This window comes from Gadus morhua, chromosome 15 (assembly GCF_902167405.1).
Source record: "Gadus morhua chromosome 15, gadMor3.0, whole genome shotgun sequence".
Taxonomy (NCBI): domain Eukaryota; kingdom Metazoa; phylum Chordata; class Actinopteri; order Gadiformes; family Gadidae; genus Gadus; species Gadus morhua.
The window spans coordinates 16,194,211-16,220,171 of record NC_044062.1 but is presented as its reverse complement, the minus strand read 5'-3'; the positions used below and the strand labels follow the sequence as shown (position 1 = coordinate 16,220,171).

The 25,961-nt window shown below is 48.1% G+C and overlaps 1 protein-coding gene across 1 annotated transcript; it reads right to left on the bottom strand.

The window, feature by feature from the left end:
- Nucleotides 1–10,999: 10,999 nt before the first annotated feature.
- Nucleotides 11,000–24,912, bottom strand: socs5b (suppressor of cytokine signaling 5b). Its single transcript, XM_030379222.1, has 2 exons — nucleotides 24,381–24,912; nucleotides 11,000–17,549 (listed from the first exon to the last, which is right to left on the bottom strand). The coding sequence occupies exon 2, from the start codon at nucleotides 17,527–17,529 to the stop codon at nucleotides 15,844–15,846; it is 1,686 nt and encodes a 561-aa protein (XP_030235082.1). The 5' UTR covers nucleotides 17,530–17,549; nucleotides 24,381–24,912; the 3' UTR covers nucleotides 11,000–15,843.
- Between the last annotated feature and the right edge of the window lie 1,049 nt (nucleotides 24,913–25,961).

Here is a 25,961-nt window from a genome sequence, read left to right as displayed (position 1 = left end):
TGCTTTGGTGATTCTAGTCTCAAACGACAAGTAGAAGTACCGCCACTTGGGTAAACCTGGCCATATGGGCTATAAAGCTTAGTAGTCCATTATCTTTGTCTCCATCTTTGTCCAGGACATTCCCCCCCCCCCCCCCCCCCCCCCCCCCCCCCCCCGACACACACACACACACACACACACACACACACACACACACACACACACACACACACACACACACACACACACACACACACACACACAGTTACACAACCACACACTACTCATATTTAAAGCGCAGGCATGTGTGGTGTACCTTGCACAAATATACATAACAGCAAGTGCGCAAGCATACACACACAGACACACACTCACCCACACACACACACACACACACATATACAGACACACACACACACACATCACTTCCATGTACTGTCTTCGCCTACAAGTCAGCATGCAAGTCATACCGCACTGGCGGCCCTGGGTCAGATGATATGACATGCAGGCACGTACGTGCACCCCCTTCACCCACACACACACACACACGGATCCGAGTGTTGGCGTGGTGTCGTCAAGTACAGAGAAAATGCTCTCCCCCCGCCCCTTCTCTACCGCTCCACACAATCCCCCCCTAATTTCCCGGGACTGAACTGGGAGTGACCTGGCTGGCAGACAGTCAGCCCCAATGGAAGGAATGTAATCCAACCCCACTAACACCACCCCCACCCTACCCACATACACACACACACACACACACACACACACGCACATGCATGCACACCCACACCCACACACACATACACATGCACACATAATAATAATAATAATAATAATAATAATAATAATAATAATAATAAATGAAATGTATATAGCGCTTAATATGGTACTCTAAGACGCTTGCATACACATACACAACACACACAAAGATACGCACACACACACACACACACCGGCGGCCTGGCGGCCACCGGTTGTGTGTGTGTGCGTGTGTGTGTGTGTGTGCGAGGGCGATCGAGAGAGTGGGATGGGGGAGCATGGCTCTAGGTCGTGTGCATCTCAGCGGAGTCTGCCACGTGTTTATTGTCATAAAGAGGATGCCTCTCTCCTCTCACCTGGGCTTCCTGTGTTCCCTTCTGCTTTCCCTCACAATGCTCCCCCCCTCTCGCCGCTCCATCGCAACGCTGAGGGACGCCAGGGAATCCAAACCATAATAATAACAATGGTAATTGCTGTAATAATAGTAGTATTGTAGGGCTCAACGAGGTACATAGTTTCGGAATGAGTAAAGGCTAAACCAGTAATAACCATTCCATTATTGGTCTCTTGTGTGCGGTGAGTGGGTTAGTGTATGTGTGTGTGTACAAGAGAGAGTGTATGCAAGCGTGTTTGTGGTGTGTGTGTGTGTGCGTGCTCGCATGTGTTTGGTGGTAGGTGTGTGTGTGAGCGAGGGTGTGTCTGAGTGTATGCGGCCTTTATGTGTATGGTGTGTGTGTGTGTGTGTGTGTGTGTGTGTGTGTGTGTGTGTGTGTGTGTGTGTGTGTGTGTGTGTGTGTGTGTGTGTGTGTGTGTGTGTGTGTGTGAGTGTGTATGCCCATTTGGCAATAATACGTGTGACAGGGGTGTAACATTTTGCCTATCAAGACTAAGCCCCTCCCCCCCCTAAGATCCTTGACTGTGACTGAATGTTCTACAGTCGTCATGACGTCCAAGACCCAGCAGGTCGTCTTCTACGCTGACGGGACGAAACACCAAACAGGATGATGACGATGATTTCGGAAGAAAGCAGCCCTCACCCACACAGGGCGCGGGTGCTGCTACGGGAAGCGAGTCGGTGAGGGCTGCCTTCTTCCGAAATCGTTTTGCGCGATTGGATGGAAAGCACATTTGGAGAGAAACGCATGAGTAAGAGGAAAGCAGAGGTGCCGAGGCTGGGGCGGCTCACTATGGAGCGGGCGTGTGACTGCATGCCCAGAACCACCAACATGGGGGACCGTGGTGCTGCTGTCGGTCAGGGGCCGGTCATGGTGGGGGTTCCGGGGGGGGGGGGGGGGGGGGGGGGGGGGGGGGGGGGGGGGGGTTGGCTGTGGTGGATGGGGTTGAGGCAGGCGTGGAGGATAATGGTGGGGTACGGTGGTGGTGGTGGGGGTGTTCAAGGTTTAGCTGTTGGCCTGGCAGGCCTGGTTGCCTCGCTTGGGCTGGCTGTCTGCGGGCCTTTCCCCCCGTCCAGACTCCCATGGTGGTGTCCTCTTTCCAGCCCGTATCCCTCCCTCCCTCCCCCTCTCCGATCCCTCAGCCGTGGTCTGGCCGGCTCTCTGGGAGGCCGCCCTGTGGCCCTCATCGCCAGCCGGTCAGAGTGTGACACCCAGTGGGACCGGGGTGGGGACTGGGGGGAGGGAGGAAGCGATAGAGTTTCCCCCCCCTCTCTCTCTCTCTCTCTCTCTCTCTCTCTCTCTCTCTCTCTCTCTCTCTCTCTCTCTCTCTCTCTCTCTCTCTCTCTCTCTCTCTCTCTCTCTCTCTCACTCTCTCTCTTTCAATCTCTCTCTCTTTCTCTGTCTCTGTCTCTGTCTCTGTCTCTGTCTCTGTCTCTGTCTCTCTCTCTCTTTCACTCTCTCTCTCTCTCTCTCTCTCTCTCTCTCTCTCTCTCTCTCTCTCTCTCTCTCTCTCTCTCTCTCTCTCTTTCACTCTCTCTCTCTCTCTCTCTCTCTCTCTCTCTCTCTCTCTCTCTCTCTCTCTGTCTCTCTCTCTCTCTCTCTCTCTCACCTTTAATGTGTTGGGTGAGGCGTGAACCGTCCTCAGCCACAGGTCTGGTCTAGTCAGGGGGTGAGTGGGAGGGTGGGGGAGGATCTGGACACCTGCTGCGCAGATAACTCTGGAGTAACTATGGTGACGACGTGTCTTCCTGGGTAGGAGTGCTGAGCTTCTAGGAATCTGTTAATAATCCTGGAATACCCCTCCTTACACACACACACACACACAGACACACACACACACACACACACACATGCACAAACACGTACAGATACACACACAAACGCAAACACACACACACACACACACACACACACACACACACACACACACACTCACACACACACACACACACACACGTACAACCCTTCCTTCCCTCTCCAAACCCCATCCAACAACCTTTACATAAATCTGGTTTTCCTCAACATGATATATTTCTCACACGCCTCATTTAAAAGAGTACACACTCACAGACACAAAGAAGAGAAAAAACACATACACACTTAACATAACACACTTCATTTATACATTACATCCAAGAGGGCTTACCGCTAGCTGTTAACCCTCAAAACCACGCATGTGCACTATACTTGCAATTAGGCTATAGTATGCACCCTGTGACCTGTGGATGCATATAGACTTTCATGCACATTATGGTCTGTGTACTGTACGGACACAGCTGGCTCTATCACCAGGTAAACAAGCATGGCTGTGGACCACAGACGTTATTTTTAACACACCTAGCCATGCATAAGTCATTGTTTTATTGTTGTTTAATTAGGTTATTTACCATGTTCATTATGACTTAATTTCTGAACCACTTGGGAATGTTATTTCAACGTACCCGGTGCCTTTTCCAAGATGGCTGAATCGTGATTGGTCGAAACAACCACTGCCATCTCGGAGGTGGGTGTGAGATATGGATGTGGGCCTTTTCAGCAGTAGGGCCAGAGGAGGGTGTGTGGGGGGGCATCCAAGGCTCCTGCACTCTAGGAACAGATGTCTGCATGACTCAAAAGGCGCCACTGCTTTCCTACTGGGTCTGAAAGGAAAGGACACACTGATTGCCTTATTACCGGTTATCTTATCTCGGACCTTCCCAAGGAGGCATCCAAAAACGCATGAAGACACACACAAACACACACACACACACACACACACACACTGCATACTAGATTGTATGGTTACTGTATACAACAAATTATCTGGTTATAGTAAAATTTGAATAAAAAGCAGATCATTTATAGGTTTGAGAGAGACTGAAAGATAGGGTGAGAGAGTGGGGGAGAGAGGGAGAGAGAGAGACAGAGAGAGAGAGAGAGAGAGAGAGAGAGAGAGAGAGAGAGAGAGAGAGAGAGAGAGAGAGAGAGAGAGAGAGAGAGAGAACAATGGGACCTTTTATAGAATGAATGAGGCGGCCTGTAACAAGGGTCCTTAACATATTGGCCATGTGACCTACATGAGCTCAGAAAAAGCCTGGTTAAGGACAATAGACCCACCCAAACACACACACACACACACACGCATGCATGCATGCAAGCACACACGTGCACAAACACACCAACCCATACAGCCTGGTCGGATAGACTTGAGAAGACAGTGGCGTTACTCCGTGATCGCGTTCCTTAACCTCAGTGTTGATAAGTATTTATGACCTGGAAGACCAACCTTGAAGACCCTGACATCTCCCAGGCTATGATGTCACTCTCCCTTGTAACACAGTGTAGGCAGTGGGCTTGGTGAGAGAGAGAGAGAGAGAGAGAGAGAGAGAGAGAGAGAGAGAGAGAGAGAGAGAGAGAGAGAGAGAGAGAGAGAGAGAGAGAGAGAGAGAGAGAGAGAACTCTGCTGCAAAACAGCCCAAGAAACACAGTTCTGTGGAATAATTATATGAGAAGCAGGGAGTGAATCAGGAAATAGCTTTTGGTTTGGGAAACGCAGGAGTCTTAAGGGAACGCTGCCATGCGCTAAGTGAAAACAGCACTTGAAGAAAAGTGAGAGAGCGAGGGAGAATGTGTGTGTCAGAGAGAGAGAGAGAGAGAGAGAGAAAGCAGAAAGGAAGCCAAATTGTGATTTTGTCTTTGACAGAGCGATGGCAGGGGAGCCATGTGGTGCGCAAGGCAAGCACCCAGAATTCTTAACATCCCCCAAACCCCCTCCCCAACCTGATTCTCTCTGCCCATGTCCGTGCTCTGACCCCCGACCCCCCAACCCCCAACCTACTCTTCTCTGTGTGTGCATTTGCTCGCCGTCTGGCATACGTTTCCCTCCTCACGCCCTTTTCCATTTTTTCCCCTCCCGTTTTTAATGGGTATCTTCCCAATCAGGAATGTTTTATTGCAGGATATTTCAGCATGACCGCATTGCGTGAGCCCGAGGAGCGCTCCATTCTTAGCACGGCAGCGCTCGCTGTGCCAGGCTTGCCACCGTGTGCCTGCCAAGAAGGGAGAAGGGTGGGGCGGAGCAGTTAGAGTGCTATGGTAGCGTGTGGTTGTGTGCCAACATTCGTTTTCTGGATGGCCACCCCTAGCAGCACCTTCCCCCGACACACACACCCTCCACTCTCGCTTTTTAAGGACACACACACACCAACAATGCTAGGGACTGAACTTTGGGAGGAAAAATTGTTGCTACAAGCTGCCTTCCTCAAGACGTGGGGTTCGATGGTTAGTGACAACTAAGGCGCTCACGTATGATAGGTAGACCCCTCCTCCAGCCTCCAGGTCCTAACCCATGACTTCTCTCTCGCTATTCTCTCAGACACCTTGTGTTAAAAAAACACGCTTGTGTTTTTCATTTTTAGGTGCAAAACTCGACAATCACCCTGCGGGTTGAACCGAAAGATGTGTTGTGTTGTTTTGTCTTCCCTCTAACAATGGCCGTTATTGTGCATCAGTGTCACGTTGTGTCGCCTTTTGTTGGACCCACCGCTTACCTTTAGTTTCACCGAATGTGCGGGGGACGTGTCACATGACCGGCAGTATGCACCAGACGCCGACCCAGGCCATTCACCCAGCGGGAAAGAGCGACGTTTGGTCACTCTGCGAAATGCTTTGGAAGATACAACCACATTATGACCTATAGAACGTGTAAGGCCCAAATCTGTGTCCCATCTATCCATTATGTCTGGTCGTAGAGAGAGAGAGAGAGAGAGAGTGGTGGTCCGTTTAACCAAGACTTTTTTTTTTTAAACACAAAGAATAGAGAAACAAGAAATAAATAAAGGTCTTGGGTTCCATTGTGATTGTGTTGTGCTTATTCACTCTCCTGTGAGCGCCAGCTGGAAAAAGGAAACCGCAAAAAGGAGCGCCTCGGTTTTCCTTGTCCTGTCTGGATGTCTCCTCCCCTCCCTGTGTTCCCCTCCTCAGGCCCAGTCGGGACTCAATACTCTGAACACCCCCCCCCCCCCCCCACGGGTTGTTGTTGTTGCTGTTGTTGTTGTTGTTGTTGTTGTGGTTGTTGTTGTTGTCAACCCTCATCGTGATGCTTTGCACAGAGCGGTGTCTGTGAATTTGCGATTAACTCGACACAGTTGTCGTACTTGGCTGGCGGTCAACACGCTACATGAGGAAGAGTTTCTCCATTAGGACAGCACAGTGCCTGACGGGATGCCAGAGGGTTTAAGAGCTTTAAACGCACGCAGAATGAAGTGTACTTTCCTCTGATCGAGACCATCTCCATTTCCCCCTCCATGCAGGCCGCACCGATCTGTCTTCTGCTCTTAGTTAAAATAAATAATATGAAAGAGGAGAAAAGCAAAACTAATGGGCTTAAACCTTCAGTTGAGTTGCTTAGACTGAATGAGCAACGAGAGCAAATGCCTGAAGGTTCAGCCGGTCTGCATTTAGAAATTGAATACGATTACTCTGAGTTTCGTCTGTATAGTTTATACATGTTTTCACAACAACAAAAGGCGGGTATTCAAAAAGCAACAATCCCATAACATCCAGGAGCTGGATTAAGTCAGAAGTATCTTGAGGGGTGGCAGCACCCCTCCCTCGTAGATCCGACGGAATTCCTGATGGCAGGCCGTCTTTGATCACCATGGCAACGACTGGGCCTACATAATAATAATAATAATAAATTCAATTTATATAGCGCTTTTCTCAAACTCAAAGCTCACAACCAGTAGGAGCACAACAATAAACAAACTAAAGGAAATGTAAAGTTGATGGGGCTTAGGTTGGTGGGTGATCTAGGGGTAGGAGGAGGAGAAGAGATGGGTCTTGAGGTGGGACTGGAAGAAGGTGAGGGACTTGGAGTCACGGATATGTTGGGGGAGGGTGTTCCAGAGCCTGGGAGCTGCCCTGGAGAAGGCTCTGTCGCCAAGGCTGCGGAGTTTTGTGTCATGTGCTATCGCTGAGCTGTAGAGTTGCCCCGGTTGGTGGAGGAGGTGGAGGTGGCGGGGGTGGGGGGTGGCTTTCCAAGTACTCCAGGTCCAACATAAGGTATGTTCACCTGGCAGCCATGCCTGTATGGCAACTACAGGGGCATTCCTGATCTCCACGCTGCAAGGACGGAGACACAGCGGGACAGAGGCCTGTTCGGGTGTCGCTTGGGAGGCCAAAATGTACTCTGATGCCAGCACCCAATAGAAAGTAGAACAACTTGAGGCAGGGAAGAGATGTGTGTGTGTGTGTGTGTGTGTGTGTGTGTGTGTGTGTGTGTGTGTGCGTGTGTGTGTGTAGTCAGAGGTGAGGGGAGGTGGTGAGCCAAATACGCAGGGCTCAGGGCTTACAGAGTAGCAGCCAAGCCGCAATGATACAGTTTAAGGAGAGAGAGAGAGGGATGGAGGGAGAGAGAGAGACACACACACACACACACACACACACACGCAGAGGGAGGGAATGAAGGGAGAAAGAGGGAGACAGAAAGAGCGCCACCAGGGCACAGGGAGCTACAAAAACACGGCCACACCCTAGGGAAGTAACAAGCAGTGAAAAGGCTAGAAATAGACGGCGGCAGACATATTAGACAGGGGTGTCGAGGGCCGAGAGGGGAGAGGTGGAGCTGCTGGTGGTGCTGGTGGGGCAGGGGGGGGGAGGGGGGCGGACAGGCTGATGATAGATGATAGAAGTGCACAGACTGTCCGAAAAGAGATTTGAAGCGGGTGGATGCAGGAGAAGACGAAGCACAGAAAGCAGGAGGAGGACGAGATGTGTTTGGGGGGGGGGGGGGTAAGAAACCCACAGAAATTTTCCAACATCTGTGCCAGCGGAGGAGAAGGGGAGGGAGAGCGGGGGGGGGGGGGGGATAAGGGGGGCGGGGGGTAAGTCCAGATGCCGTTCGAGCGTTTACATGCGTTCCAACTTTCCTGAGGCTCGCTTAACGGACATGTGTGGGGGAGGGTTGGGATCGGGGGGCGGGGGGGTTATAGAAGAGAGAGAGAGAGAGAGAGAGAGAGAGAGAGAGAGAGAGAGAGAGAGAGAGAGATAAAGGATGTGGCTGGATGGGTTACATTGTGTGTGTGTGTGTGTGTGTGTCTGTGTCTGTGTCTGTGTGTGTGTGTGTGTGTGTGTGTGTGTGTGTGTGTGTGTGTGTGTGTGTGTGTGTGTGTGTGTGGTTAAGGAGCAACACCCTTCACCAGGAGGGAGGGAGGGATAGGAGTGTGGGTGGTGTTCGATGATTGAGCGAAACGCACTGACGAGTCCGGAGCCCAGGGAGATAGATAACGAGGGGAGAGGGGGATTCATAACCCCCTGACCCCCCATCCCTAAGAATCCTTTCGACTGAGATTCTGAGTATTTTGATGATGTGCTTCAATGTCCACATGTTCATACTTGTTGGGTAAGTGAGGTTCTTCACTGATTATGCCTGGAGCAGCTGCTAGGGCCTCCCAAAACCCTCTGTGACCCAGGAGGCGAATACAGCCCCAAATATGCCATGGGAATGGCCAGCATGTTTTATTGGAGAACCCAGCCTAAGAGCAAGGACATCACCCTGCACCCCAAAACCCCAGCCCTAGTTAGCCTGTGTCACCAGGAAAGGAAGCTCAATGGCAGGTGTAAAATACAATAGACGTGTATGTATAGGGCTTGTACAACGAGATGTTGCAATGACTGCCTCCATTTTGGAAGTGTAGGAGCAAAGGAATGTTATGCTAGTAATTGTGTTTAGGTCATTGTTTAGTCATTTAAACATGAAATTATTTGTCGTTATGGGCACATTGTTGTTTGAAACTGCCAGTGTTTTTCATATGAGACATGGCAAATCTAAGTGCGATTAGGCCTAGCTGATGGTATTTGTACATTGAATTAAGATTTTGTAGTACTACAACGCTCTCAAGCCATCAGAGCCATAAGCGGAGAATCGTCAACATTAAACCCCAAGATGCATTCTGATGTACAAGCCCCATTTTGTGCAAGAAAGACACATGCCAGTGTGTTTGTGTGTATGTATATTCCTGAATGTTAGATGACTGACTGCAGGTGTACATCTGTGCAAGGTTAACTGGAAGTCCCAGCACACATTTCCACCACAGACAAAACCTTAAAAGCCAAATATTTCCAGACACTCTATTCTCTTCTCCTCAGCCTGTACTGTTAAGTGTTGTATTTTAAACCTACAAAGTCACTCAAAGAGTTCAGATCAGATTCTCAGAATAGAATCCAGGCCGCTTCGGTCCAGCACACTGGCAGAAAGGAATGTTTGGGGGTGCTTTTAATATTATACTCATGTCATATGTAGCCATTGTAGAAGACTAAGTCAGGCCATTCGGCTGACCAGCAACAGACAAACCAACCATCAACCCTTCCCAAGTTTTGATATGTTGTCAATACTGGTGAATCAAAGTTTGTCAGGATTGGTGTATATCATGTGTGCAATCCATTAGCCAAGCAAGTTCTTAAGTGTTACATACTCGTGGAAAATGACTTCATGAGACAAAAGAAAACTTAGATAACAGCTTCTGCCTAATTCGAGTCATAAATCGACTTTGAATTTCAAACACGCACATTGGAATATTCAAAGCTCCTTGGGGTGATTTATTGAGGCCTTATGGCCAAACAAATCATGGAAAGCTTTGATTGACCTTTCTATGAGGGGATGGCATGGCATTGAAGAGCCACGATAACTCCCATGGTAAACATGCTGCTCACATTAACTTTGTGGAAGACAGAGGAACCAACGATGGTGATAATTCTTAGTGACATCGATATGGTATTTTGGGAAATAGAACAGGCAACAAAAACAGTTTCTTCGAGCACAGCAGTTGAACGACATCCATTGCGGTCTGTTCGGCTACGCCGAGATCCACCCTATATATTATCTGCCTGGAACTCAACTGAGACATCCCATGACAATGGGATATATGGGTTGGGAGGACTGGTGTGGATCCAGTGGGGTTCAGTTCAAATAAACTCCTTTAAAAGCTCCTAATGCGATTGTGTGTGGAGGGGGAGAGGTTTACGCACCACTGACCAATACATCTAGACAGCTTGAATGATGGTGCTCACCATTGACGCGCAGTCAAAAGGCCTGCCAATAACATAACTATTTATGGAGGCTTGCTGTGCCAACCGCCGATTCCAAATCACACTCTGGAGACCCACAGACGGGACTGGATGAGGACTCTCAGGAAGGAACACCACAGCGGGATCAAACCTTGTGGGATTGATCCGTCGTCAAGAACTTCCAAAACAATGAAGCTCTGGATTTCAAACCCTACAGTAAAGGGAGTTCAAGTCTTGCCGGCATGGGGTTGGCATTCAGAGCCCCGGGTCCCTGGTAAAGACTAGGGTGTTTTGGGGTTTACGACGGGTAACAAAGTAGTATTTTGTGGGTTTAAAGATGATACTAGCTCTCCACCCCTGCACACACTCCCCTCCAGGAAGGACCTAAATTATTTATAAGCATTGAGAAGCACATTTGAAACTGATAACCCTGAGTGCTATTAATACATCATGTCAAATGAACAAATATTCAACTGTTTCATTCCAGCCAGCATCTGACTTCAGCCAACCGAGGGAAAAGGGGCCTTGGAGAAACTGGCGAGTCACTGCAGAGCTCTGCAGCCTGGGAGCACGATGATGGATCGGTGTGTCTGCGATGCAGACCTTGGATTAAAAGAGAAAACCTGAAACCAGCCACAGGCTCAGTAGCACACAGCAGGGCAACATCTACAAGTATTGGAAACAAAACAAACTTGCTGAAATAAAATACACTAAAAGCATATAATATATGATAATCACTAAATCAGTTTCACATATTGATTTTAAGGGCCGCAAAGGCTCCCTAGTCATGTTGAAACATTAAAACACTGACCACACTGGAATACACTTAAAGTTTTATTTGGAATATTAAGACAATGAAGCGTAAGCCAAGCACCAATAGTGACAGCTACAAGTGTCCCATCATACGGCTCTTTAAAATGAACAGGTTATACTCCGGGGAAAGCAAAAAAAGTGATTTTGCTTCTACTTTTTTTGAAGTGGAGGGGAGGTGGTGGTGGATGAAGCACAGAGATACAGAACATAAACGGTGAAACGTGAACATGATAACGTAATTTACACTCTCCAAACCCTCCTGGTCAGCAGGAGGAAACGGTAGAAACAGGGCTAAAGAAAAGCAAAGTAAGAGGAAGGAAGGAGTCAGGGATAGAGAGAGAGAAGCAAAATGGAACAGTGATATTCATCTGACAAGAGTGTTCGGTTGGCCCGTGGAGGTGGGGCTGCTGCCCCCATTGGAGGGGGTGGTGGTGAGGGTGGGTCGGGTGGGAGGGGTTCACGAGGGTCCTTCCTGATTGGTCAGAACGAATAAGGAATAAGGCGGCCCGGGAACACAAGTGAGGCGCTGGAGAATGACAACCGTTAGTTGGTTGCCAACTTTGCCGCCGCCTCAACACCCGCATCCACACAGCAACCAATGTGCACATACAGCATTTTAAAGTGACAGAGGATTGCAACCATTTTGTCAAGAGTCCACTCCATTGCATATTAGGGAGAAGTAATAATGAAAAATAATATTTTATTTTACCTTTTAAGTCATACACATTATTTTAATGTTCGCATATAGCACTTATCCCAGCTTTCCAAAAGAAATATATATATGGGAAAGAATAAAATTTGTCTTTAAAATAATTAGTCTCGTTTTTTTTCTGTCCTCCGAGCAGCTGAAACCGTGAGTCATAGTGGGGGAGGGAGGAGGGAAATAGGGGGAGTTTACGAGACTCCCGTCCCGCCCAGACCCTGTGGTTTCCTGCCACCAGCGAGGCGCTCATAGTGCAGCTAAAATAAGTGTGGTTCTAACAACACAAGTTTAAAATAGTTAAATTGCAAACTACCCCCCCCCCCGCACAAGAACATAGATCATAAATGTAAACACCCATCCTTTGTCTTTCCCATAGTGGGGAGTGGTTGAAGGGTGTCAGTTTCAACAGTTTCTCAGGTGGTGGTGGTGGTGGGTTGAGTCACATTGAGAGGCGGTGCTGGCGTTACGTGATCCATGTACACACACACTTACACACACATACACTCCTAACTGATGCATGAGGATGTGTGCGATACTCTTTTCGATGACACTTGTTCAAGGGTGAAAACAAAAAATGTATGCAAAATAAAAAAAAATCCCTCCGCCAGACAAAAAACATTATTCACGCTAGAAATGGTGCTACATCACACACACGTGGTACGCGTACGTTGTTTCCCATGGGGAAAAGAGGCCAGAGGGGGGCCGACTCAACACCTGCCCCCTGGGCCGGAGGAGAGGGGCCTTGACCACCAGGATCCAGCTGATCTATCACTAAACAGGCTGTCCATCAAAACACCCCTTCCTCCTCATCATCATCATCATCATGTGGCTCTGTCCGTTCAGACACACACGCTCACGGCTAAATAACATCTGACAAGGTCATTAAGGTCGCTTCACGTCACCCCACTAACTCATCAAGAGACCCACGTCTCTCATCCGAGACGCCACCTGGCTCACGTAGTACACCTCCTTACTCCACCTCAAGCAACCATACCCGATGCAAAAACAATCCATTTAAAGTGCCATTTACTTCAACTAACGCCGAGAACTACTGTAAGCCAGGCCTCAGTCCAGCTCTGAAGACCCTCTCTCTCTCTTTCTCTCTCTCTCCCTCTTGCGCTCATTTCTTCTATGGTAAGCCTATATGCCATCCAGTTTTGGTGCAAAAACAACCAGCTCCGCACCCCATCGTCACCACAGGTATAATGTGATTATGGCGTGGAGGAACGCGAACAGGAGGAGTAGGGAGAGGTACGGGCAGAAAAAAATTGAGTCCCTTCTCTGTTACCAAAGACTCAGTCAGCACCTATTAGGCAACACAGAGTGGCCTTTTTAGCACCTGGTAAATTTAGATCGCCCAGAGGTAAATTTAGCCTGCGATTAGCACTGGCGGGTGTGGGTGGGACTCTGCCAGGGAGGGCTGGGTGGGGCTGTGGGTTAGGAGGGTGACGGGGGGGGGGGGGGGGTCTTTACTCGAAGCACTACCAGACAGGTGGAAGTTCAGGAAAAAGGCATTGTTGCCGTGTGCTGTGCGGACTCCGCTGGAAGGCCGGGGCAATGTAGGTTCAGTGTGTGGTGGCCTGTACCACCTTTACCGTTCAGAAAGTGGTGAGTGCATCTTAGCTCGACCTCATATTTAAATGCTCGATCTGAATTCATTGATGGGAAAACCCTATGCAGAGAGCCACTCAAAGGGTTGTTACTACAGAACACAGATGCCAGTGGGGCAGGAGGTACCAGTTATATATACAGCCAGCAGCAACGGCCTTCACCGCCAACGGTGAAGGCTTTGCTCACAGAAGCTTGGGAAATGTAAAGGGGAATAAATGTACTGGTGGTTCAATTAGTTGCTCACTGATTCCATTTATTATTGGTAGCCCGTCCACTGAAGAAGACCAATTTGCCCTCTCCTGGTATCACCTTTAACTCAATAGTAGAAATGTGCAGTTGAACGACAGAGAGAAAAATGTTTGGAATACATGGTCAAACCTTGACATAAAAATCTCCTTAGCTTCAAAAAAAAAAATAAAAAACATAGCACCACTTAATTATTGTTGTTCCATATATATATATATATATATATATATATATATATATATATATATATATATATATATATATATAAAAGAAAGTGTGCACCATAGATAACATGATGAGCTCAGAGCTAGCACCCTCCTCCCACCAACACACACGCTCTACCATCTAGTTGGGGCTCGGTGGAGCATGTCCTGCCCCAGCTCTGGACTAACACACAGCTGGACGCAGCGCCACTGCGCTCAGTTCTCAAGGCACAGGGGGTTGGTACTTGTTCCCTCTGGTGGAGCACAACTAACAAAAGCACTGCGAGCGGATGAATGGGCTGAGCGGGCCTTGAGTCTGTTTGTCTCAATGGGGTTCTGATCAGCATACAGGGTGAAAATCATGGCCAGATGTGAGGGGAAACGAGGGTTGAGTCAATGCTCGCACGATGCAACTCAACTACAATCTGTAAATTTCTTAAACTTTTCAAAACAATCGACTAAAAAATAGAAATTATACGAAATAAATAAAAATCAGTAATAAAGTCCCAGATAAGAGGGATGCCAGTTTCCACGAATGTGCTTCACTATCATTTAAGGGCTCTTTAAAGTGAGAGACACGTTTTAAGTGTTAATATGAAAGCCACTGAATCATAAAACGGCTCTATGCATTTAAGTAGCAATCCGTCTGTAACATTACAAGATAATCCATGAGGGTCTACATTTTGACTACACAAGATTGGTTTCCATGTTTTAAAAAAGGGGGAACGCACCACCAGAAGCCTTTTTGTAGCACCAGAGTGACTCCATACAGAGATATGAGCGTTGGAAGCGGGAGAAGTGCATTTTTCAACACACAGTCCTGTTTGAAGTAACATTTGACTCTTGCCTCTGGCTAGAGCAGAAGTCCACAATGTGGTAGGACTGGTGAACAATATCTCTGGAGAGGATTATTGATTGTGTGCATGTGCGAGTACACAACTGTAAGCACAGAGCTGGGCGACACATGGATGGATTATTCAGATATTTGAACATTGCTCAGATGTTCTTGGTCTTATGGTATATTTCCAGTAAAAATATGTTGTAGCTGGCCATGCTATATACATTTTCTTACTATGGTTCTTAACATTTAGCCAATGCTTAAACCATAGTGCTAGAAAGCAATAGAAAAATATTAGGGACACACCGACACCCATTCCATGTTCACAACCCATATTGTAGAATATCCCATTTACGAACCATCACATGGCCTTGTGGCGTCAGTTATTGTTGTAAAGTGATGTTTGACTCGGTAAACATCGCCCAACCCCCAGCAAAGAGTTAAAGTGCCTGTAGCCAGTGTTTTGTTTTCCTAGTTGCTGATCGAGTCAAAGTTGTTGTTCCTATGGAATGAACTACTTTGTCGCATTGTCCCCCCAATAACTGCTGCTCTACTGTAATGTTAGTGCTCTGTGCTGGCCACCGAACCTCAGAAGAAAATCCCTGGCTTGGTGTACCAAGGAGAGAGCGGAGAGGCACAGTACAAATACACATGCAAAGTGCACAGATCTACACTCGGACTGCAGTTTTGTTTGTCAAGTGCACCACTGGACGCCGTTCTCCAACCGACACACCGTCCCGTCCAAACCAAGAACATGGTAGAAGCAAGGGGGGGGGAATGGAAAGGAAAGCACAAAGTGACCTGTACAACGAGGCTAACCATGTGGGGAGCCGACTAGAATGTGGGCTTGCATGCAGGCAGGTAGGTCTACAGGCAGGCGGCCGATGGGGGAATCAGGCAGACAAAATTAAAATAAACTAACCAGAGAAAAATACAAAGTGCTGATATTTGCGGCCTCCCTCCCAGGCAAAATAACCTGTTCAACAAAAAACACGCTTGCCAGACAGCGTTATACTGAATATAATCATGTGTCATTTTTACTCTGTGATGTTAATAACTAAAATAAAGATTAGAATGAATCTTGTATAGCTTGTTTTCACCTAGACTCCGTTCATCCACTGCCATTTCAGTGGAGGGCGGCTGTGCCGCCACTCCTGATTGGCTGACGGGGGGGGTGGGGGGGGGTGATCTGTTCAAAGAGTTTTGTACTTCCTCCCAGCGTGCGTGCGTGTGCGTGTGTGCCCCGCGGCGCTACTTGAGCTTGAGGGGCGGCTCCCGCTCCAGCCAGCGCACGCGCACCTTCTGTTTGTAATGGTACTCCTTGAGGAAGTCCTGCAGCGCCGGGGGCAGTGGCAGCCCGCCGATGCCGTCGTACGTGCTCCGGCGGCAGATGGCGGCGCGGGCCAGGTGCTGCAGGCTGAAGGGGAAGGTCCGGTGGAGCGGCGCCGTCAGCAGCGGCTCAAAGAACATGCAGGCGCTGGGGTCCTTGTAGTGCTCCAGCAGGCCCGTCACGGTGGACGAGTGGAACACGCACGGGTCGTGGGCGTCAAAGCTGAAGTTGTGGTTCCACTGCTCGATGCGGGCGTGCAGCGAGCGGTTGTAGCGGCGGAAGCTGACGGAGAAGAGGTAGTCTTCTTGGGCGGAGTCCCGCAGCAGGAAGGTGCCCTCGGGCCGGCCGTCCAGCAGCGCCTCGGCCTGGTAGCGGTCCATCACGCCCCAGTAGCAGGGCAACGACGTGATCTGCAGCAGGTCCGGCACCAGACAGTGGATATAGTCGATCTGGGTGTGGACCTTCCAGGGCCCCGGCTGCAGCTGCTGCTGCTGCTGCTGCCGGCCGTCCCCGGAGGCGTGTCTCTGCTTGGGCCTGCGGGCCTGCAGACACAGGGTGGTCGAGTCCTCCTCAGAGTCACAGTCCTGGGCCGAGGCCATGGCTGTGGCCGGCACCGGCCCGCAGGCCCCCGAGGGCCCCGCCACCCCCTCCCCCGAGCCCTCTCCGACGCCAGGCGCCATCTTTGGTCCCAGTTTGTAGAGGGAGGAGCCCGACGGCGAGGCCTCCAGCGTGTGGATCTGGGCGTTGGGCGGCGGGTCCACGCCCTCCTCGATGCTCTGCCGGCGGCGCTCGCGCAGACGCTCCTCCTCGTCCTCGGGGGAGGGGTGGGCCGGGTCGAAGGCGTCCAGCAGGGCGCTGGAGGAATGCGGGCTGACGGGCGCCGTGTGCTGCTTGATGAGGTGCCACTTGTGGGCCAGGTCCGAGCCGGGCGGGAAGGGGCAGGTCTCCAGCATGAGCTCCGTCAGGTGGATCTTGCGCTTGGACACGACGGGGGCTTTGGACGGGTGGCGGCGGCGGGCCGGGAGCGGCAGGCAGAGGCCCACCGTGTCGCTGAGCCGCTGCCGCAGCGAGCGGGCGCTGAGGCTCCGCCCCCCCGGCGCACAGTCCCCGACCTCCTGGATGGAGCTGACGCCGTAGCGCCGGTCGCGCCGCACCCCGCCGCCCCGCGACCTGGCCGACCGCCGGTCCGCCTCCAGGGAGCTCTGGGTCTTGGTGGAGCACGAGTGTTTTTTCTTGCCCCCCCACGGAGCGTGTCGGGAGTAGGAGTCTCGACGGGCCATGGGGACCCCCGTCGCGCCGCCGCCGCCGCCGCGCACGTCCTCCGTGTCCTTGTCGACGCTGATCTCCACGAACTGGGGCACGTCGGACACACAGTTGTGGTGGTGTCTCCGCCCGGCGGTGACCAGGGGGAGCGGGAGGATGCTCCTGGACGGGCTGGGGGCCGCGGAAGCCTGGGGCTCCCCCGGACCGCCTCCGGGGCAGAGGTCCACCACGCAGTGGACGGCGTCCGCCTCGACGCCGTCGCAGGCCGCACCGGAGCCGTCGCTGTGGAACAGGGTGTGGCATTTGCTTCGCAGGTTGCTCCACATCTTGCCCACCGCGTCCATCAATAGGAGCCCCTCAGGACCTGCAAGTCATGGAAGAGGAAAAAAAAGAAAACCGGCAAGTCAGTTGATGAGCCAACACACACACACACACACACCAGAATGCCATGCATGTAGTAATTAGACGTGCAGCACGTCTTAACGGGGCCAAAGTGTCTGAGCGGTGGCTCGGCTTGAGGAGCTGGAACAGCAGAGCGCTGGGAGTTGCCAGGCAGACGTGCAGCGACACAAGGCCACGGCTATAAATGAACGCAGGGCGCTGCTCCCAGCTGATATGCTGGTATGTACTGTAATACAGAGCCAGTCTAGACCTGACCAACTCACCCGCTCCCACACTACCCCAGCAAAGACAAAACGTTTCAAACACACACATGTGCACACAAGACGCACGCAGTGGCTATGTAAGTGATGGGCCATTTGTCAGTGTTTTCAGTATTTACTGCCGCCGTGTCACACGTGGCTGCGTGGACCTGGCCCTGGGTGACGTTGGCATATTACAAAACAAAGTACTTGCATGTATATATTTTGAGTGGCATAATTCAAACCATGCTATAGCCAGGCCAAACGGGAGGAAAATAATATTTTACTCCCTCTGCTCAGGCAAGTTTTCCTCAGCTCAATCCTTCATCTAAACCCAACGTCTCCAACCCCTTTTTTTCTCTTCATTGAAATAACCGTTTTGACCCTGAATGGAGATCGACGCGTGTGAAGGGAGGATACGGTGGAGCTAGGCCGGATACTTAAACAACAAAGATCCTTTAGGCTGCAGCCAGAGAATCAGTATCCATCGTATACTATAATTAACTGATCGTTGCAGTCCCATAGGGACTATGCACATGCACACACAAGACTTAATGGAAATAATGCTGCAATTTACCAGTGCCGTGGGGTGAAACTAGGGCTGTAACGATACGCGTATCGAAACCGAAATCGCGACACTCAAAGCCACGAACCTGTCTCGCGGTGTGAGAAGGCAGAAGCACGATACGCCCTTTCTAACTCTCCGGTCAAATCGAAATTTGCTAATAATTTGTCTAAATCATAGTTTGCTGACAGCGCCCCCTCCTATCGATGCCGTAAGTATGCGACGAGATGCCCTCTCTGTGATGACAGCTCTCCGTGGCTACGGAGGATTGCATTTCTCCACAGCCGTCAAAGTCCTCATATGCTATATGAACGACATTTATCCAGAGTGGGCCAAGCGCGAAAAAAATTGCCTGTGTGATCCTGTCTCTATTGTTTTGTGTGATTTGACTGACAGTTTGTCTGCTTATAGGTCGGAATGAAGCGGCCACCGATTATTGACAGGATGGGTACTTTATTCTACCGGACTCATTCGCTTCTTCACTAGACAAATGCGCTACCGCTCGCTCGTCCACTCACTCGCTGACGTCACTGACACACGCATACGCATACTGCCATTCTTGCGCACACACATATGCCGCTTTTCCACTGCATGGTACCAGCTCGACACGACTCGACTCGACTCGACTCAGCTCGCCTTTTTTGCGTTTCCACCGCGAAAACATGGTATCTGGTACCTGAAGTGGCTGCTTTTTCTAGTACCGCCTCGCTCTAGGTTCCAAGCGGCTGAGCCGATGCTAAAAGGTGACGTCGGCAGACGGCCGGCCACTGATTGGCCAGAGAGTGTGACGAAGTCACGAGAGCGACATGGCAACCATGCTGGTAACAGCCATAGCAGCGCCGCAGCCAACATATTCCACTTCTTCAACATGCCAGCTAATAATGCGAACACGAATACCATCGCATCGATGTTCTCCATTGTTGTTATGTGGGTTCTGTCCATGTGTGGGTTACGTAGGTGTTGTTTGCGTCGCGTACAAAAATACGTCACGGCCCTTTCGCGCAGCCGACCCCGCCCACGTCCCGGAGGTACTATTTGCGGTGGAAAAGGACCCGCGCTGCTACCGTGTCGAGTCGTGTCGAGTCGTGTCGTGTCGAGTCGAGCTACATGTGCGGTGGAAAAGCGGCAATATGCTACTCGTAACACTATGCCCCGTTATTACGAAGTTCATGTTAGACGTTCATGTTTTTCCCCCATCTATTGAAGGTTAGGCTATTAAACATGTTGCATTCTATACGGCCTGATTATGTCATTATTTAAGCTACATAGCCTAATAAGAAGCACTAATAAGGATATTTGACTAAACCAACCAAACAGTTCAGGGTTTTTGCCTACCAGCAAAAAGCATCCTCCAACTGCAATCTTTGGTTATTTCTTTATTAATTTAGCTATACTTTAATAGTATTCTTTCTGTTCTCCCTGTTCAAATCTGTTCAGTGTTCCAAATTATTTGCTATTAAATGTTACATTAAGTTAATTGGTATACAAGTGTTGTTTGAATAAAATGCTTTTTAAATTTAAAAAAATCGTGGGATGTATCGAACCGTGGGTCAAAAATCGTGATACAAACCGAATCGTGAGTTTGTGTATCGTTACAGCCCTAGTTGAAACCATACACTTTTCTGACATAAATTACTTGAAGTAGAAGTTAACCGTTCCATTGTTAATCCTACTCTCTTAACTCCGCATCACTCCATGGCTATAGATCCACTCTCAATGAAAAAATGAGGAAGACAAACTTCATCCCATGATGCATTTCAAGTAGGAATTCGCCAGGTCAGCAGCAGCAGGGACGTTCTGGTGGGCGGACAGGAGGAGAACAAGGAGCCGCGCACCCCCCATCCCATGACAAGCCCATTACTAATCTTACTGATGATATTAGGCACAGCCTCTTAACAGATTTGTCATAGCCGCTGACTCGATGTGCACCCGTGTTGGGTCACAAGGCATGTCATCATTAGACCCATTCAAGACACTGTGGAGCGCATCCACCTTGACCAACAGCCGTAGTCACAGACACCGTTGCTAGGAGGACAAAGTATGGTCTTTGTCAGCCTGGCCGATGCTGGGCTGTATCACCAGATGCGACATGACTCGAGTCGCTGTGGTTTTGTCTGTAATTCGGGAGGCCCACGTGTGGCACAGCACTCAGTCTGGAGGAGCGTGGTGAACTGGCTGTGGCTGGCATGGCTTCTATTACGTGTATCTGCTGCAATGGGGATTTTCTGATTGGCACAGATTAGTCTATATAACCCCGTTATGGCTCACAACAGTCTCCCTACATTCACTCAAAATTACAACACAACCTAATAACATATCCCATTCTTTCAATTTATATTGTTCTGCGTGTAAAGTATTATTCATGACATTGACATAGCATTAATCACAGCTTCCAATAGGTGGCTCGGAAAAGGAATGACCATGTTTCACTTTGTGGCCGTTTTACACGCAACTTAAAACCCATGATGGTTCAACAACATTTTCAAAACAAAAATATTTGAATCTTTTGTGACGTTGAACTGCCCTTTGAACTAAATAAATGAAAAGCATGAAAATCTGTTTAACATACCAACCATTTCCCTTTTTTAAAGGTCACTCAGGGGAAGCCCGCTTGCATGTGTATTACATTCTAAAATGAGGATTTTGATGTCACTGAAGATAACATTTAAACCAGTGTTTAACAAATACCTATTATCTTAACTGTATTGTAGTTTACATCATCTTAGTTTAATATTAGACTCATCTAGGGTTTTAGAGATCCCTCCCATGTCTGAAAGAAAGCCCTTTCAGTCACTTCAAAGTCTGTTACCATGTGAATGGGAACCAAAAGGCTGTTTGTCACTGTCACGGTTTTTGTGAGGGGAATGCACTTTTAATTACTTTCCAATGGATTCTGAAAAGTTTCTTACTCAAAACTAGTGCCAGAAACAACACAAGATTGTTGTTTGTTTACAAACGGTGTGGCGCTGTGATTATTAGGCTACATCTGATGCACTGCTGGAACAATCATATCATCAGCGACGTCTGGCTGGGTAGTGGAGGTGACATTTGGGTTGAATGGAGGGTAACCCGTCAGTAGCACATCACATCTACCCTAATGATCATAGCGCCAAAAAAAGTGCTGCACTATCCGTGTTTGTAGGCAAACTACAATCTGGTTTTGCCTGACATATTGGAAAGTAATTAAACGAGTGTTCCCCTAATATGAACAGGAGGCAGGCCACTCTGTAAGTCGATGGAAGAGGCTAACGGAAAGCTAATACTAACCAAGCATACTCCCCTTCTAGACAAACAATGATATAGTTGGATTAAACAATTTGTCTGATTCTTCGTAAAACAGGCCAGCCCCAATTTACAGATATCTCTGCGTATGGCTTTCACATTATATTAATTTCAAAGATTTAATTCACTGATATATTCAATCAAAAGAAGATTTAAAAAGGAGGCCCCAGTTAGAAAGTAGATGGAAAGTTTAAATAAATAACCCTACAATAGCCACTCACTTGCCAATATGGCTGGGTACGTACAATCCTAACCGGCCACAAACTAGATTTACCAACATTTGGCTGGTGGCTGATTGTGTTGCACGAGGTTCGCAGCCTTCTGTCATTCGTCCAGGAGGAACTGGAATTGTGAGGCAAATCAGCTCCATCTTTGGAAGAATGCTCAGGTTTTCCATGCGGGCTAGTGTTTTAGCCTACTGCGTGCTAATCACTGCAGAAATAAACAAAGCACAACAAAATGCACATTTCATTAGCATTGATTTGTGAAATAGCGATAAAACGCAGTGTTGTATGCATCTATTATTGCGTACTCGTATTTTGTTTGGCATTAAAAACAAAACTTGATCAATTGCATATTGAAAAATCAGCTCAACTAAGATTTAACTCGACTAATACATTTGAATGTAGCTACTGTCTATGCTGCTTCCACCTAGCTGTGTTCACTTTGCCGTCTACACTTTCAAGGCACAGGTTGGGGAATCATCAGCGCCGGTTGCCATTAATCCATCCATGTGTAAGCCGTCTGTCGCATTGACCCCAGATGCGTTGTGCAGGTCTCCTCTGCTGCACTGGTCCAAATATTGTTAGCCAAGTCAGTACTGATGGATGTCACAAAAAGGTATGCATATTATTTAAGGCTTTTAAGCCTCCTCTAACTGGCTCAAATCCAAACAACCAATCTTGTAATGGTAAAGCAATGAGACTGGAAAAAAGTGTGGTGAGCTGAATAGACTATTCCCGTGGGGTCCGGTGGACAGAACACGGGGGTGCCATATTTACTTCACTTGTCTGCAGTGAGGATAAGTCATCCTTTCAATCAAATTAGTTGGCAGAATTCCCTAGAACTAGTGCATGGAATTAGTGAAGAATGCTCACTGATAAGTTTTCTAGATAGTCATCTTAGCCACTGTCATGGCCAGAGCATCAAATTAGGTTGCCCTAGTTCGTTAGGATCAGACTTCACTTGCGTCACTTTTCTACATAACTAACGGAAGGGTATTTAATATTTTATTCCATTATTGTTTCACTCCAGCTCATAAATATTTTCTTTAAAAAGGAAAAATAATTTGATTTGTTGAAAAAACAGTGTATATTTACCAGCAAACTAAATGCAGCGGTTTTGCCTCAGAAGTACATTATTGAAAGAAACTAAGCAGCACACAGACACACCAAATACATACTTGGGACTGAGTCGTGTTGAATGCTATTGGTCACTACAGGTTACGATGCTTGTTGACAAGAACTACCATCATGACATAAAGTCTTAGTCAAGTTATACTTTTCTCAATAACAGTGCATCTTTCGGGAGTGTGGGCCAAGCAACAATTTTCTTCACACAGAAGATTACAGGAATAGAGGTGGTGCCTGACACTGAAAGTATCTGCCTTGCCACCAAAATAATATATGTATATATTTGTAATATTATGGAGTTTGTAGTGATATTAGTGTAGCAGACAAATCTGAGTAATGTATGTGTCATTTGAAATCATTGCCCCCAGTTTTGGTGGATTTCACCAGAAGTCATGCGACTACAGTCTTCGGAGTATTTAAAGCCATGTCTTGATAAAAAATATTTAAAAAAGAAAAATAGGCTACTGCAGTGTTTCAACAGTCACACACCCATTCTCATGGGATGTTTCTGAACTAGGAGAGGCCTGGACTCGACACCAGATTAGGGAATTAACCCCTCTTTGCACTGTCCAAAATACCTTTTAAATATTACTTATTTCTTCAATATGGACCTTTCTTTAGAATTGATCATCTAATCTGGAGTTAATGGGGACAGCCACCCACTAATCAAGGGTTTCAAAAGAGGAATTAGTATTTACAAGATGAAGTACCATAAAACACAGGCAGAAATAGTTAATTTGGAGTACAACGCAAATTTTATGGGAGTCAAACTAGTTATTTTTCTTCGAATCAGCAGACCAATTCCTATCCCAATTGGCCAGTGACAACTTATGCCACTACAGTATGGGGAGAGCGGCTACCATGGGCCGGTGCGTTAATCTGGACCCTGATAAAACGGAAGCCGCTAGTATCAAACTTGTCCGTTCGGCAGCGTACATAAGGCCTCGGCTATGTGGAGGCCGCTCTTCTCCCGGTCCACATCTGACACTTTATCAGCAGATACTCCAACCACACATTTAAATCTATAGTTATTCCATTACATACATGTACGGATTATTTTCAAGTGTGGTTATATTGGGAATATGTATATGTATAAGAGGAAATTAAAACGATGTCGGGCTGGGTGTTTGAGGGGTATCCTAACGGGAAAAGTATCCCGGTGGTTAGCGAGTTGTCCAGCTAGCTAGCCGTTAGCTACCTCTTCCAATGGGATGCAGTCGGCTAGCGGGTTAGCTTGTAAAATAATCTACACGTATCGAGTCGCTTTTAACAAGCCACTCTACACTACGACATCACGAACAATAAACGAATATACGCTAGAAAAAACGGGTCAGTGTGCTGCGTGTTCTGCTTACCCGTACGTCTCTCAGAAAGCCTTACTCAACAGCGCTCTTTGTCTGCAAAAAATGGCTATCAAGACAAGTCAGGCACATATCCCCCTTGCGGTCCACAGCGTCGGGTGAAACCAAAAAATACGCAGATCGCTGTGAGTGTCATTCCGAATGCTGCACAGTTCGATGAGATACAAATGAATAAACTCATCTAAAGGCTAGATGTCTTCCTCAGCGGCGAGCGCTTATTCTTCATCATGGCAGTCCTCTCTCCTCCCGTGGCCGACCCTGCTCCAGGCTGCCCGTATGACGACGGTCGCTGAGCACAGTACGGAGGAATGGGAGAGACATACACATGGGCATTCCGTGGCTTGCATGCGGGAAACAGAGTGGCAAGGGCCTGATCCAATGGAGAGAGAGGAACGACTGCGCACTTCCGACAGCACATACGGATAGGGAAAGCCTTGGAGCCGGCTCTGCTGATAGGCGTCACACGTTGCCAATGAGCGACGAGATGAGGCTGCATCTAAAAATGTATACAATACAATAATCCTGCTTTTACCGAGCCGTACAGGTGAGATGGGACGGAATGCGTCACCTAGTTAATGTAATTTATTTCATGACATAATGATTAAACATGTTTTGTAGCCTGAATATAATGCTTCTTTTTTTTTTTTTTTTTTTTTTAATGTTTTTTCAGTTTGTCAATGCTTTAATTTTCTTGCAGTGCAATCACAAGTAGGCTTATGAGCTATTGCACGGTTCCCATCAAGTGGAAACAACAACAATGAACAGCCACTCACCTCTCTCATATGCCCTATTGTTAATCATCTAATAACACACTTTATTTGCAATGCTTTAACATGTCTTAGTGATTTAACATGTCATGGTGCCCAATAGAGTATGACTTTCTCTCTCTTTTTCTTTATCCTCCAGACACTAATTAAACAGAGAATCCTCAAAGGAGTATTCACACTCACCCGCGCCCAGAGATGAGGTCATCTGTCGGAGTCCCATCATTCATGGCCACATAACGCAGAGGGAGATAATGGGCACAGGAAGCTTGGCTCATAATGAAGCAGTTAGTCGGACGTAAGGTCCACCTCAAGGGAAGCCAGCAGCAGACCAAGCCCATTAGCCCCTGTGTCTCAAATGTATTAAAAAAACAGACGAATGAGGGGCAATTATGAGGTCCCAATATTGCTCTGGTGCAATTTTGTATGGATCGTTTCCATACTTACAGTACCGCTATTTGAGTGAGTGTGTGTGTGTGTGTGGTGTGTGTGTGTGTGTGTGTGTGTGTGTGTGTGTGTGTGTGTGTGTGTGTGTGTGTGTGTGTGTGTGTGTGTGTGTGTGTGTGTGTGTGTGTGTGTGTGTGTGTGTGTGTGTGCGTGCGACTATTCAAATCTCAAGAGTGCAGAGATGTATTACCATGGAAGAAGGATAGGACTATTTTGTATTTCTTTACGATGTGCATTTTATATAATAATTTAGAATTTGTATTTAAAATTTGATTGTCATTATAGTGCTTGCGTTGTTTACTTTGCCAAACTAATGAGCAACTGGGACTAGACCTGTCAACTCCTTATAGGACTATTACGGTAT